This window comes from Heteronotia binoei, chromosome 2, assembly GCF_032191835.1.
Source record: "Heteronotia binoei isolate CCM8104 ecotype False Entrance Well chromosome 2, APGP_CSIRO_Hbin_v1, whole genome shotgun sequence".
Classification (NCBI taxonomy): Eukaryota; Metazoa; Chordata; class Lepidosauria; order Squamata; family Gekkonidae; genus Heteronotia; species Heteronotia binoei.
The window spans coordinates 58,712,642-58,728,687 of NC_083224.1; the positions used below are offsets into that span (position 1 = coordinate 58,712,642).

Consider the following 16,046-nt stretch of genomic DNA (forward strand, 5'->3'; position numbering starts at 1 on the left):
AGATTATAAAAGTAAGTAGGCTCCCTATCTACCCTGGAGACAACTATCTTAAATATATTTGAATCAGTGGAAACCAAAGAACAGCTTGGTGTAACAGTAAGAATGATGTGGGAAGCCTAATTCCTACTTGTCTGTGAAGGTCACTGGTGTCTCTCTCAAAAAGTTATCATGAAGCCAAAACACCCTTCCTTAGAAGCAGGTACACATGAAAACTAAATGGATAAACAATGGACTCAAGGCATCTTATAGCTAAGATACAGAATAAAATAGCCTAGCAGATAGATCTTCCAAGGAAACCAGCTTGACCATCAAGCAAGCTTCATTTAAAAAAAAATACACACACACAATGAGTTTAATAAGGTAGGTGGATGCATTCTGGGTCCATTTTTACAGCCAAGCCACTTGGTCACTTTGTCTTTTTTCGGTGTATTTCGGAATCTGCTCTCTATCCAGTGGAGTCTAAAATCTTGCTGAGAGCTCCCTGCCCAAGAGATGCAAGTGCCTGAAGTGCTGACAAAAGTGTACTGGTAACAATAACAACAACTATGAGGAGGAGTAGAAGGAATGTGCTGAATAGAGACTGGGGAGGCAACCATGGAAAGGAAGATGACAGCTGTTGGATAAATATAGCAGGCTTTCCTCCCTTCCTCCCTCTCCTCAAGGCAGCATCAGCCCTGGAGCTCCCCATGACATGAACAGATTTGGGTCTTGTTCAGTGTGGATTCTGTTGCCCATGAATGAACCACTGTTTTCCTTGTGTTTGCTGTAGCAGCCTCTACACCACCTCTGTATTATCAGTGCAGATTGTGATGGTTTGTGAAAGACTGATGAATGGAAAGAGCCAAATGAGGCAGAGAGGATGACTGTCCTTCCTGCCATTCATTTATATTGTATAAACCCTCCCTGGCCAGTCTTTGAACAGATCTGTTTCCCTATGCCTAGTCATGGAAGAAGGCAGTCTTGTAGTAGCCTGTCTTATTTGTAGGTTCATGCCTGGGCTACCTCAGCTGCTAGAGCAGAGCAAATTTAGATTGGCATATGACAGTAAAAGCACAGGGTCAAAGCGGATTACTATGGCACTGTATCAGTTTCTGTTAATATATGCTTTCTGCTTGTTTGTTTTGCAGCACATTCCCACTACTTGTATGGTTATACACTGGCTGCTTTCCGAGAGTAGGCCAGAGAGACCAGAATATGCTTGCTCCTTGGCTCCAAAGAATGGAAGCTACTGGCCAACCATTTGGGGCTACATGGCCAAAAGGATACTCTTCCTCCTGCTTGTACACAATCCCTGGTCTCCTGTTCGGTGTCCTTAAATCCCAATTATATCTGTGGCTTCCCACTTCTCTCTTCTCCTTCCCTTGGTTATAGACCCATTCCTTGCCAAGAAAGGGAACAGGCTTTTCTCCTCCCAGGTTAGTCCTTTGTGTGATGCTGTGATCTTGACGTAGGTCTGGTAAGACATGGAGACATCCTGACGTTGGGCAGCAACAGTCCCTGCACCGTTATCTTCCTGTGCTTCATTTTGTCATTATGCCAGAGAGCAGCAGTACTGCTGGGACCCTATAAGATGATCACCAAGGAAACATGGCAATGAGAATATAGGAAAACCCAGCTTGGTTCCTTCCCTGAGGCACATCACGTTTCTGCTGGATCTGGCCACTATGCCCAAGAAACAAAGAGAACCTGCCTATGGACAATCTTCTCAGAAATGAAAGAGTTGGGGCTAGAAACAGAGCAGGGTATTGGGTGCTGAAAGGAGAGAGAGAACCTATCAAGCAAGTGTGTGTGTGTCTTCCAGGTCCCATGTCATGTATAAAATCTGTTGCTGGGAGTACAAAGTGCAGTCCCCACTTTTCTGTTGGGTACACAGTAAATACCCTCTCTACCCTTGTAGACAAACAGAAATCTCCCCTTTTCTTCTCTCTACATTTACAGGTAGCCTGTGGTCCAGAAGGTTCCTCACTGTTTCTCCCTTCTAGGGTAGGATCTGTTTGTCTTCTCATGCTGCCTTTGCCTTGTGTGGCCCCTTATTACTGACGTGGTATTTCTTGGTGGCTGGAATGCCCTATACTCATACTGTGCTGTTTGGAAGTGCAATATCCAAGAGACTGTACAGTTGCAATGTCTTTTTGGTGTACTACTTGCCTAATACAGTATTAAATATTTTTTTAATTTAAAGAGTAACTGATCCCTTTATATCAATTACCTATTTCTTTTGTCATATTGGTACTGCATGGATTCCAAACCCTGCAAACAAGTCAGGAATGGGTGTATGTGTGTTCCAATAAACCAGATTTTAAAGCAAGGTTGGTGGATTCATAATTCTCTCCTGCTTTCATATAAATTCTCTCTGTGCAATCCCAACTGCCCAGAGATCTTTCTGGTAGAAATCAAATAATAGAGCCATGTGATCATAAGTTGGATCATCCATCTGATAATGCTAGTTGTAACTTTGAGCAAGTGGGCCAATCCTGACTAGCAGTTGTGAGCTGCTTCCATTTCTTCCTCTGGCTCCAGCTGATCTGTGTTCTTAGACAGATGGTGTGAAAGATGGAGTATACTAACCACTCAGTCCTGTCTAATTAACTTGAAATGTATATGTATTTAGAACTAGCTTTTTGAATCTTTAAGACTGAGGATTCTTGAAAGCCTGTTTAGACAAATGAATGATCAGAACGGAAGAATCCTAATAATCATAACTTATGAGGTAGACAAAACCCCCAGAATCCTACATAGACTTTACAGACCAAGAACCCTCAGTTGAACAGATCTGTGTCCCTATGTTCATAGTAAAAATTAGCACTTGATGCCATGCTGGGTATATAACTATTACAGTATACCTACACAGCCCTTCTGCTGCTTTTTAAACATTTTTCTTTGGTTTGCCTAACTGCGGATATCCTGGTGGGAATAGCTAGAGGGAGAACAAGAAAATATGAATGGAGGATTTACTGTTTCCATAGTCAGGGAACCCAGCCCAACCTCCTTGCAACTGCAACATCAGAATAGGTTGCCAAGATGATTTCCTAAGATTTGCCCCAAACTCTGTTGTGTAACTATGGAGTTTTGGGTGAATACTAAAGCATCACCTAGCATGATGGCATAATTTCCAGATTGCACTGGAAGCAACATCATCACACTGGGGACACTAATTGTGTCTGCCTCCATTTTGTCCACGCATTTCCTCCAGCCACCCAGCTGAGCAGCAGCAGGCAACAAACACTGGACACAGGACATCTCCCACCCCCAACAGGAAGATAGAAACCCTACCAGAATATCTATATGTACACACTTGTGCAGATACAGACATAAATAAAATCCATTGCACACAACTTTATTAATTCCATAGGACTGACTTCAACTGGATTCTGTAAAGACAGGAGCCACCAACATTTATTACTATTGAGTAAATATTAGCCTGTATTACACTATTATCTGAAAGTTCTCTTGACTGTCCCACCCAAACTGAAATTGTATACCCCCCCCCCCAACATTTCACTGAAACTTTATTTAAATACAAGTGGCAAAGGCCATAGTTCACCATGTTATCTATTTTATGGTGGTACCCTGCTACCCATTCCCAAATTCCAAAACTGTACTCAGACTCAAGAAGATTAGAGACTCCTTCATAAACCACTTTCAGATTGGCATGCATTTGTGGGGGTGCATTTGCTCACATTTGTACTTGAAGAAACTTAAGAACAGAATGTTAATCAGAATTCCATGTGAGATAATGCATGGACCACATAAGAGAGTGAACAGAGCACATCAATAACTAGAAACTGGTGTAGATCCTTATGCTCTCTGGAACAGAACACTTAATTCTGAAATTTAACACCTTTTAATGTTTTGCTTTTATTATTTTTATTTTGTAAAGCACCTCAGACAGATTCCTGGAGAGGCAGCATAGCAATTATGTAAATGAGCAGTCTTCCTGAAGCCTGCAGTCACTGTGGTAGACCATTTCACAGAAGGAGGCCTACCAGAGAATGCCTGTGACAGACTGTTACCGAATAAGAACATAAGAGAAGCCATGTTGGATCAGGCCATTGGCCCATCCAGTCCAACACTCTGTGTCACACAGTGGCCAAAAAAAAATTATATATATATACACACACACACATATATATATATATACACACTGTGGCTAATAGCCACTGATGGACCTCTGCTACATATTTTTATCTAACCCCCTCTTGAAGCTGTCTATACTTGTATCCGCCACCACCTCCTGTGGCAGTGAATTTCACATGTTAATCACCCTTTGGGTGAAGAAGTACTTCCTTTTATCTGTTTTAACCTGACTGCTCAGCAATTTCATCGAATGCCCACGAGTTCTTGTATTGTGAGAAAGGGAGAAAAGTATTTCTTTCTCTACTTTCTCCATCCCATGCATTATCTTGTAAACCTCTATCATGTCACCCCGCAGTCGACGTTTCTCCAAGCTAAAGAGCCCCAAGCATTTTAACCTTTCTTCATAGGGAAAGTATTCCAACCCTTTAATCATTCTAGTTGTCCATTTCTGGACTTTTTCCAATGCTATAATATCCTTTTTGAGGTGCGGTGACCAGAATTGCACACAGTATTCCAAATGAGACCACACCATCGTTTTAAACAGGGGCATTATGATACTGGCTGATTTGTTTTCAATTCCCTTCCTAATAATTCCCAGCATGGCATTGGCCTTTTTTTATTGCAAACGCACACTGTCTTGACATTTTCAGTGAGTTATCTACTATAACCCCAAGATCACTCTCTTGGTCAGTCGCTGCCCGTTCACACTCCATCAACTTGTATTTGTAGCTGGAATTCTTGGCCACAATGTGCATTACTTTGCACTTGGCCACATTGAACCTCATCTGCCACGTTGACGCCCACTCACACAGCCTCAACAGATCTCTTTGGAGTTCCTCACAATCCTCTCTGGTTCTCACCACCCTGAACAATTTAGTGTCATCCGCAAACTTGGCCACTTCACTGCTCACTCCCAACTCCAAATTATTTATGAACAAGTTAAAGAGCATGGGACCCAGTACCAAGCCTTGTGACACCCCACTGCTTACCATCCTCCACTGCGAAGACTGCCCATTTATACTCACTCTCTGCTTCCTATTACTCAGCCAGTTTTTGATCCACAAGAGGACCTGTTCTTTTTCTCCATGACTCTCGAGCTTTCTAAGGAGCCTTTGATGAGAAACTTTATCAAAAGCTTTCTGGAAGTCAAGGTAAACAACATCTATTGGGTCTCCTTTGTCCACATGTTTGTTCACCCCTTCAAAGAAATGCAACAGGTTAGTGAGGTAAGATTTTCCCTTACAGAACCAATGTTGAGTCTTCCTCAATAACCCGTGTTCATCAATGTGCCTACTCATTCTGTCCTTGATAATGGTTTCTACCAACTTTCCCGGTATTGAAGTCAGACTGACTGGCCTGTAATTTCCCGGATCTCCTCTGGAACCCTTTTTAAAGATGGGGGTGACATTTGCTACCCTCCAGTCCTCAGGAACAGAGGCAGATTTCAATGAAAGATTACATATTTTTGTCAGGAGATCCACAAGTTCAACTGAGTTCTTTCAGAACTCTTGGATGTATGCCATCCGAACCTGGTGACATTAGTTTTTAATTCGTCTATCAGTTGTACGACCTCCTCTCTTGTCACCTCAATCTGACTCAGGTCTTTCAACACCCTTTCCAAAATTAGTGGTTCTGGAGCGGGCAAACACTTCTCGTCTTCCACAGTGAAGACGGAGGCAAAAAATCATTCAGCTTCTCAGCCATTTCCCTATCGTCCCTCAGTAATCCTTTTACCCCTTGGTCATCCAAGGGCCCCACTGCCTCCCTGGCTGGTGTCCTGCTTCTAATATATTTGAATAAATTTTTATTGTTGGTCTTTATGTTTTTTGCAATATGTTCCTCATAGTCCCTTTTTGCCTGCCTGATCACAGTCTTGCATTTGTTTTGCCACAGCCTGTGTTCCCTTTTATTAATCTCACTTGGACTAGCTTTCCACCCCTTAAAGGAGTCCTTCTTACTTTTTACAGCTTTTTACAGCTTTTTTCACCATTACTTTGTTTGTTAACCATGCAGGCCTTTTCTTATACCTGTTTGTGCCTTTCCTAACTTGTGGTATATATTTTATCTGAGCTTCTAGGATTGTAGTTTTAAATAGCCTCGAAGCTTCCCCAATGGTTTTGACTGTATTTACCTTTTCTTTCAGTTTCCTCTTCACATGCCTCCTCATCTCAGAGAATTTAAACGTGGTTGTGCCGGTCTTTTGGGGCAATTCTCTATTTATACAAACGATGAAATCAATAACGCTATGGTCACTGCTCCCAAGCGGTACGATCACTTTTACATCTCTCACCAAGTCTTGGGCATTACTTAGGACCAAATCCAGGATCGCCCACCCCTGGTAGGTTCTGAGACCATCTGCTCCATAGCACAGTCATTCAGAGCATCAAGTAACTCAATCTCTTTCTCTCGACCAGAACACATATTGACCCAATCAATCTGTGGGTAGTTAAAATCACCTATTACAATACAGTTTTTACGTTTAGGCGCTATCTTTAATCCTTCCATCATATTATAATCGTCCTCTATCTTTTGATTTGGTGGGCTATAACAAACTCCCATAGTTAAATTTCCTTTTGGGCCCTCTATTTCAACCCAAAGCATTTCTAGAAGGGAATCTAATTCTCTTATCTCAGTCTTGCTGGACCGTATACCCTCTCTGACATATAGAGCCACCCCACCTCCAACCCTTCCCTCCCTATCCTCCCAATATAACTTATATCCAGGAATCACTGTGTCCCACTGATTCTCCTCATTCCACCAAGTTTCTGAAATTCCCCCATGTCTATGTTTTCTCCCAACACTAAACATTCCAACTCACCAATTTTACTTTGAACACTTCTTGCATTTGCATACAAACATCTATAATTTCTCAGGCAAGCCAGGCCCGCAACCTTCCTCTTGCCACCTCAAGACTTTGGATACTTCATCCCTAGGTCAGGTGAGGGTTCCACCAGGAGAAGGCTGTTTGAGGAATGCAGCTGGCTCATGAGGGTGTACTGGGAGATGTGGTTTGACAGGTATGAGAGTCCCAGACCATGAAGGGCTTTAAAGGTGATAACCAGCACCTTATATTGAGCCTGAAAGCAAAAGGGCAACCTGTACAGTTGACACAGCATAGGTATTATATGTTCCAGTAGATCCTTGGACATTCTATACAAGAGCCAACTAGCTGATTTTGCCGGTCCTATGGGAACTCCTTGCTTCCTCTCAGCACAAAATGAGTGAAACCATCTGATAGCTGTCCCTTTTCACCCCACACATGGATTGCAGATGATCCACCCAAGTATCATGACTGACAGTATCAAACACTGCTGATAGGTCTGGCAATATCAGCAGTAGTAGCCCTTATACAGTGTTCTTATACAGATGTAGCTGGAGATCAGTCACAAAACACAGCCTGAAGACAGATGGAAATATGTCCCATCCAGAATTGCCTGCAGCTGTTCTGACACAATCTGTTCATTCACCTTACCCAGAATGGGGAGACTGGACACAGTTCGATAATGCCAACATTGCTCTTATCCAAAGATAATTGCTTAAGAAGGAATCTAATCACAACTTCTTTCAGCTGTGAGTGAAAGGACCTTTGAAAGGACATATTAATAACCTTTGGCAAAGCGTGTATCATTTCTCCCCTGGCATGATTTTTATAGCCAGCATGGGCAAGGATAACAGTTTACAAGAAGTGGCCATCACAACCTGTGGTTATCAGTCAGGGAGACCACTCTGAAAATACAAGGGATTGCTACCAGTACAGCCAGTAGAAGATCTACCCTAAAGCTGGAATCTAAGTCAGGCTGGATGAAAGAGACTTCACTAGCTGTATCCCTACTGGGGGTTGGGGATCCCTAACCTCAGCAGGCATTTCCTCACTAGTGCTCGGTTGGCCAGAGGGAAGGAATGCCAGCAGTGTCCGAATGCACTGTCGTCACTACTTGTGCATCCAGAAATGACAGCACATGGCTGGGTGACAGTGTAGACACTGGCATTTGGACAAAACTCTGTGGTTCAACCATAGTGTTTTGCCCAAATGCCAGAGTGTCCCTGGCCCAAATGCCAGATTGGGTTGCCCAGGGAGTGAAGTCAGCATATTGCTGGGTGATATCAGAGACACTCTGCCATTTGGACAAAACTTTGTGGTTAAATCACAGCATTTTACTCAAATGTCAGAGAATCCTTTGTGTCCTGACAATGTGCTGACATCACTTATGGGCACATGGGGAGTGGCATCAGCATGTCACCCACTATGTCATTATGTCACTGATGAGTCCCCTCTGCCACCACTAGTCCCCCCCCCCCGCCACTGGCTGCCAGACCCTGCCTAGTAATCATATTGGTACTTAATTGATCAAAATCAGCATACTTAATATCCCGGTTAGAATCAAGAGTGTTAGTCCCAGATGCCATTAGGCCTGAACCTCCCTAAATAATTTTGCTGGACAAGATTCAGCTGATGCAAGGATAGCAGAAGAAAATTCTTTGTTGCCATCACCACTATCTTATAGCCCTTTAAATGGCCCCTACAGTGTTTTCTATCTGATTCAGTATGAGTTTTCTGCCAACTGTGCTCTGTCTCCCCAACCTCTTCACATTCTGTAAGTATATCCATTTACTCACCAAAGACAACCAGTCAGTTCTTGTGCTGTCTCATAAACAGATATTTCTGTGACATTGGATGCATCTTGCAAAAAAATTCCATAAGACACTTCAAACAAAAATGCCTTTATTTTTTTAAAAAAATCTCACAATAAGTTAGCAAAAATACAAAAATGGCAACTCCACACAGTAGAAAAAACTTCTGTGGCAGCATTTATATGGCTTCAGAGCCTGGAAATTGCAAACTGCCAAAAGAAGTTGGTCAGATAGTATCTTTTTTTTAAAAAGTACACACACTTGCACACACACACAAAAACCATTGGCCCCCAGTGAAGCAAAACTTCTACAAACGGAAGAAAACAGCCACTCTGGAATCCTTCCTTAATATGCTGAAGTGATGTCCTCTCGCCCTTAATTAATGTTCCCAAAATTCATCAGAATGCTTTTATCAGCTAATTCCAGCCCAATTTCCAGAGGAGATGAAACATTTATGTTATCAGTGAAGTCACTGTAATACTACCTTTTTGGAGACCTGGCAGATACATAAATAAATTAATGAGGCACATTTCTCATTAGCTTGCCTCTGAGCTTGTGGGGTGGGGAGCAGAACAGCTTTTCAGACATATGGAATTGGATAAGTGGCTTCACCAGTTAAAGTCTATGACTTTGGCTAGGAAAAAAAATCTCATCCAGTGTTAGAGTGGAAGGAGAGCTCTTCCCATTTGGAACATCTTCCAGTGTTACTGAAGACAGAGAGAGCTTCTCCCATTTGTAAAGTCCTAGTGTCATATTTCTTCTACTCTACAATCTGCTGCTGGTGACTTTCATTTTAAAAAGTGAGCGAGTTGGGCTTGTTTTCCTGTATCCTCAGTTCTGAGACCTCTCCTCTTGGAACACAACGGCTACATCCTCCACGACAATACTATCCACAATTGAAGACAGTGAGTGAAGGTTGCGGTCTTCAGACGAATCATCACTCAGCAAATGATCTGTTGGAAACAAAGTAACTATGAGCAGGTGGCTTTCTTTCAGGATTCTGTGGCTTCTGAACAAATGGGGGAAACTATCTTAGAGAAAAGTAAAGGTCACAAATGTTTTTGTGGTTAGAACCACACTTGGAACTTGTTGGAATTCATGATAGTTAATTTTTTCCATTAATACCTGAAGTGCTTGTTGTCCAGTTGGACCATCATTATGATGATACTTCATGACTAAAAAACACCACCTGTTCCAGAGAACACAGGTTATGTCCAGAGTTCCCACTCTGTGTCATGATGTGTAATGCTCATGAGCTGCACATTCCCCTCATAGAATAGCTACTACAGCTACGAGTGAAGAAGGGATTTTGGCCTTCAGCTCTCTGCACCCAATTTTCCTGACCTGAAACAGACTTGTGCATGCTACTTGGCCTGTTGTAGAAACTCATGAATGTACACATGGCCCCTAACAGGCCAAATAGTGTATCTCTGAAGCAGGCTGACCACTAAGTACTCTAAATCTGAGAGGCTCTTCTCTCTACCAGTCACTATTGTGAGCCAAGGAAGAGGCAGAGCTCTCTTCTCAAGGTCCAAACAGGGAGGTTATAACAGTATTTAGACCTCTCTTGGAGAATAGAATAACCATGACATTTAGCAGTGGGAAAGAACAAGAAACCAGTAATACCTAAAAGACCAACAACATTTGTGGCAGGGTATGAGCTTTCATGAGTCACTGCTCACTTCTTCAGGTATCACGAAAGCTCATACCCTGCCACAAATGTTGTTAGTCTTTAAGGCACTACTGTACTCTTGCTCTTTTCCAGGACTTTTTTGGTAGAAAAGTCCCAGTAGGAACTCATTTGCAGATTCTGAAAGTTGGGTGGGTAGGTGGGCAGCCAGCCCCACCCCCTGCTCCCAGCAGTCTTTTGCCTGGCCATGAAGACCTGGGGGCTCCATAAGCTGCCTTGTTTTCCACCACTATGAGCCTGAATGGTAAGTTCTTGGGTAGGTGGGAGGAGAGGCCCCTAGATTGCACAGGCTGCAAGGGCAGCTAGAGTCCTTCGGGGTAGGGCAGGAGGGAGGTGGCCAGGACATGTCTCTCCCAGCCAGTGTGTACAAGCCACACACCTTCCCTGCTGCTCCTTTTTGGGGAAGGGCACAGGAAAGCAGGGAAATGAGGAGAGAGCACAGAGGTACAAAGCCTTCTTTTGAATTTTGGAAGATGTTCACTGCAGGCTGAGCTCCAGGAAAGGTAGAAGGAGAATTGGAGCTTACATTCAATTTAAATCACACTGGAGGGGTCAGGTAGAGGGGTGGCCCCAACCTCTCCAGCTTCTTGCTGTCACCCCCATGACCCCCCTCCTACAGCCCCCTTGTGGCCTCCTCCCTCTTTGACTCTTAGCTATGGGGCTGCTGTCTGAACTTAACATTGGAAACAGAAGTTGGGAATATGCTTATGCCTCCACAAGGTCTCTCCCAGGATAGGCAGGGTAACCTCCATAAGGAAAAAAGAGAGCACACACAGCACAGCAATCCCAAGAAGAGCACTGATCCTCCATAGTGAACTGACCAACCAAGTTTATCACAATGCTCCTGGAATACTGGGTATATCCTGCCAGAAGGTGGGAGATCCTTTTGTGTTAAGAATCTGGGATGATGAAAAGTGGATAGAAAAGCTGCTTACCTCCAGGATGAGTGCTGAACTCAAGCTGGGTGCTCCAGTCTGGGCTACATGAAGTGCTGCTGGATCCATGGTCACTGGATACCTGGAATCACAAAATAGGGTTTCTGGGAATTATATTCAGACATCTAATTATGACTGTACCCTCAAGCAAGTCCCCCCCCCCCACATCCTGAAACTTAACTTTCTACTTCCTGGAAATAGTTCTTCTGACAGGAATATTGTGGTGCTTTATTAATGAAAATAGGAACCATAGGAAGCCCACAATGCATGAAACTACAGTGTAAAGAGGATTCCAATGGAATTTGGATGAAGGGGCTTATATCCTGCATGACAATGTGGTGCTCCTGGCAGCTGGTTCTGTGTCAGAGGAGGTACAATGAAGTAGGTACTGCAGTTCTATCTCAGTTCTGCCTTCTTCCAGAAAGTACAAAGGGGTGATTAACTGAAGTCCATCATGACCCATGAGATGGCCACAGACATCAGCACACTCACTTCCTGTCCATAGTCAGAATGTACTACAGTTGGAAACATCACACACAAATGCAAGATACAAGTTCCTGGTAGAGGTGAGTGCTTCCACAGCAAAGAGAGAGGACGTGGGTTGGCAGGGTCTCTGTGCCCTAAGGTGAGAGTATCTAGGCTGATTCTGTAATTCTGACTAGAAGGAAAATGATGTGTGTATGTGTAGTCATGCAGTTGTTTCACTGTGGACCTACAACCAGCAAATTTCATTTGGTTGGCTTTTCCCAAAAAGTTACCACTTCACGGAATACAAAGGGATTAGTAACTCAAAGACAAGTGAGGTTTTTGTTCCTAGCTGTAGCTGCTTTGTTCTTGTTAACATTTAAAAACATGGCAGTGGGGGTCTGGCCTGACCAAGATCTATAATCCTGCCCACTCAAAAAAAAAAAAAAAAAAAAGGACATTCACTTGCTGTAAAGCATTTCTTTCAGATTTATTTTCACTGACTAGATTTATTTAAAGTGCTTTTGTTCAACTGTGGAACACTGAAATTTTTGTCCTTGTTTCTCCTTTGGTTTAGGGTATTTCTGCATGATAAAAGGTAAAAGTTGCCTTAGACATATTTTATGGCTAAAACTTGAGTTCTACAAGTTCAAATCCAGTGCCAGCACTAGGACACCTAAAGGGTAGTGTATGTGTATGCGGTGGGGGGGACAACATACAGTTGTTCATAACAATAGATAGTCTGGATGAGCACTCCAAAGCCAGCTTTGTCCAGTATAGAAGCATGCTGCTTGCAAGGTTTTTTGTTTTTGTTTTAAATTAAAGAAGTAAAGGTTCTGAAATGATCAGATTGTGTGGAAAGAGGAGGACAGTGACGCGACTCTTTGAACTTTTGAAATTATTGAAACTATTTATATCCCACCTTTCCCAAAGGCTCAGGGAAACAAAAAGTATCCATACCCATGTTCTAAAAACTTCAACCAAAAAATGAAGAGTCCAACTCAGTTCCCAGCAAAAAGGGAACTTGATTGTGTATCACAGTGGATACCATAAAACGTTGGAGGAGCCCTCCAGTGCTAGAAGAGCTCAGCTAGCATGGGCTCCCAGAGGGAAATCAGCCCTTGCCTCCTCGCCACCCCCCCTTCAGAAGAACACACAAAAAATGCTTGACTAGAAGGAGAACATTGCTGCTGTCTCCATTGCTGCTGCACCTTGCTAGGGTCCCTAGGCAACCTGGTCCCTTAGAATTCAGTGCCCTTTGTCCCACACTGCTTAATTTGCTCTCAGAGAACCAGAGGACAAAGTGGGACAAGCAAGGGAATTCTGCCAGTTGTCTCAAATGACGCCCAAGGCAATGACCAACTGGTGCCTGTGATATTTATGCAATCACATTCTGTGTGGCAGTCATAATAACAATAGATGTGTTCTTGTGCAGAGAACTTCGCATTTTTCCAGGTCCTGGTTCATAATGTATTCATGCAATGCTGCTAAGCTAAAAGTGAAACTTCCGAAGAACTAGTGCAGTCTGCGTGTAGAAACAAAAGAACTCAGTGTGATATCTATAAAAGTAGTAAATATTTAAAAAGCAAGTCATGCTAATTTTAAGGAGGAAAACCATGAAATGAAAAAATACCCATTGCACCTTGCTTATACTATAGCAGTCTCAGGTAGATGTCTTTCACATTGGGTTGGATCCTGCCAGATTCTCCATTCAATTTCTCTCCTTCCTACAGACCCTATCCCACATGACTTTTGCTTATGCAGGTCCCATGATCCCCTGCATAGCCTTTTGGCAGTCCATGTGGACCATTTCCCCCTCTTCTTCCCAGCTGAAACACTTCTTGGATCCAACCTTTTATTTTTGACCTGATCCTTTTAATTGGAGATGCTGGGGACAGAACCTGGGACTTTCTGCATGCAAAGCAGATGTTCTCCTACTGAGTCACAAGCCCCTCTCCATAAAACATAGGGCAGGATCCAAACATCCAAGGAAGGAAGCTTGGAAAGGGAAAACTCTGAAGCTTCTGTACAAGCCCTTCTGCTACGGAACCAAAAATGTTTTTTAAATGAATTAAGTGCTCTGGCCCCTAGGAATAAAAGGCTGCAGTTTGTACCCAAATGCCCTTGTGCAACTTTAAATGGAGACATCTAGTTACCCATTTGAACTCAACAGCTGTCCCAGTCTCAAGCCTCCCCCCTTCCCACCCTATCTCATTGGCAAATGAGCTGGAATTTGCTTCTGAAGTGCCATCTGTTGGTTAAAATTTTGTGTACCAGTCACTTTGGTGGTAAGGGTTACCTTCCTATCCATGCCCATCTTCTGTATATCTCTGATATTGCATCTATTGCACAGTAAAGCCCTTACGCTTGACCAGCAAGTGATTATGCTATTGCATCCTTTTGAATAAGGGAATGATACTCCATGAGTTTAAGTGGGAGGTCCCTGGACAGTTGCAGCTGTACTTCAACTGTATCACAATGCAAAAGCACAACCAATTTTTGAAGATTAACCCCTAAAAATTACACTCACTAAAATAAATTCCCCCACTTACTGGACTGAATGTATGTGTTAAGAAGATAATCCTCCAACCCATGCTTACTTCTCTAAGCAAGTGCTAAAGGTTGATTTTACAGTTGCCTTAGGCTGCACATATTAAATACACTGAGGGAAATGGTAGATCCATCTCCCTGTGTAGGAAAAGCAAAGGCAAGATATCAACAATCCACTTTGCTTTGGGCAAGGAGAGCTCCAGTGTGGAGTGCCAATTATTGAAGCCAGAGACACTGGCATCCATTGCTGTGGGATAACCACAAGCCAGCAGTACTGGCTCCTAATGCTATCCGAGCAATGTGCTCCATGGTAACACTGATGGTTCGCTGGTGGCTCTTTCCCCTCTTTTGGCACTTACCCCTGACTGGGTGCTGTTGCTACAGTAGCGCAGTTCCCTCTGGTCCCGCTCTTGCTGATTGAGAGTGCTCAGCAGCGCTTGCAAGCGCTCAATGTATTGAATGGCACTACGCAGGATCTCCACCTTGGGCAGTCGCTGGTTGGGGTTCAGCAAAGTGCTCCGTTTCAGAGCTTCGAAGGCCTCATTGACCTTTTTCAGCCTGCGTTTTTCCCTCAGGGTAGCGGCACGGCGCCTATCAATGGAGACACTCTTCCGCTTGCATACTTTGCACGCCCATGGCAGGCACTGACCAGGACTGTGGTCTGGCAGGGCTGAGGCCTTCTCTTCCAAACCAGTCCTCCCTTCAGGACAGAGGGCCACAGCTGCACGATCTTGGTAGGTTGTCTGCTCATAGCTATGTAAGCGAGGGCTTAGGTAGTTTTCCCCATCATAAAATCGCTGTTCTGTGAAAAAATACGGGTTGGTCTCTAGGAGTTCCATAGTAAGCGTCTGGCAAGGAGAAGCCTGTGTTGGGGAATGAAACTCCAGCTCCTCACACCAACTGCTTGGTGGCATTTAAACCCGTGCTGGCATTAAATCACAGAGATAAATATAGCAAACCTCCAGGAAACCTGAGCTCGCCCTAAGCTGCTGCTTCGCATCAAAACTTGTCCATCTGATTTCATGTACTCTCCCTGTGGGGATTAGTCTGCTGCTTGGGGCAGTGCTGTGGCTGGAGGAGGGGAGCTGGCATGTGCTCCAGAGAAGCCCAGCCGCCTCTCAAACAACGGCCCCATTGGATTTATTTTCACTTGCTCTCCTACAATGATATTGATGATCAGTCGGCTCCCTGAGCTGGCAGCTCTGTGCAGCATTCCTGCCTCATCTGCTCCTTTCAATTACTGCTGCCTGCCAGCCCCAAGCCACATACTTCCCAGCCTTTCCAGAGAGAAGTAAGGCAGGGACAAAGGCAGGTCAGACCCTCCCCCCCATGAATATAACAGCCTTTTCCTCTTCCAACACCTTAGTTCCTACCTTGACCTGGATGGCAGGATTAGGGTTGTCCCTCCTTCATGGAGGGAAATGGCATGCGTTTTGCAACTTCATAAGGCCCTGGGCAGCCCTACATGGTAAAGCTTTCCCCAGCACTGTAAATCCATGCTGGAGAAACTTTACCTGTTGATTTTCTGCCTCTCATGCAGTGAGCACAGAATCTAGTCCATCCATTAAAAAGATGGCAGTCTAGGCAAGAATTAAGCCTTCTGGCTGAATTGGCACATCCCATCATCTGCACCTCTTGTGTCTTCCACTCTTTTTGTGCCTCAGCTTACTTGTTACAGTAAACACTTAATGCACAGG

The 16,046-nt window shown here is 43.8% G+C and overlaps 2 protein-coding genes across 7 annotated transcripts in view; one reads left to right on the forward strand and one right to left on the reverse strand.

The window, feature by feature from the left end:
- PPFIA4 (PTPRF interacting protein alpha 4) overlaps positions 1–2,308 on the forward strand; it is a 285,024-nt gene extending 282,716 nt beyond the window's left edge. For all 6 annotated transcript variants that reach the window (XM_060231094.1, XM_060231093.1, XM_060231095.1 and 3 more), the window contains one exon: positions 1,128–2,308. Coding sequence is in view for 2 of the 6 variants with exons in the window: in XM_060231095.1 (XP_060087078.1) it covers positions 1,128–1,177 (50 nt within the window). In the remaining 4 variants the exon portion in view is untranslated. The remainder of the gene's footprint in view (positions 1–1,127) is intronic.
- Positions 2,309–8,783: 6,475 nt separating this feature from the next.
- Positions 8,784–15,321, reverse strand: MYOG (myogenin). The gene is made up of 3 exons (XM_060231099.1): positions 14,709–15,321; positions 11,335–11,416; positions 8,784–9,662 (listed from the first exon to the last, which is right to left on the reverse strand). The coding sequence occupies exons 1-3, from the start codon at positions 15,261–15,263 to the stop codon at positions 9,541–9,543; spliced, it is 759 nt and encodes a 252-aa protein (XP_060087082.1). The 5' UTR covers positions 15,264–15,321; the 3' UTR covers positions 8,784–9,540.
- Positions 15,322–16,046: the final 725 nt, after the last annotated feature.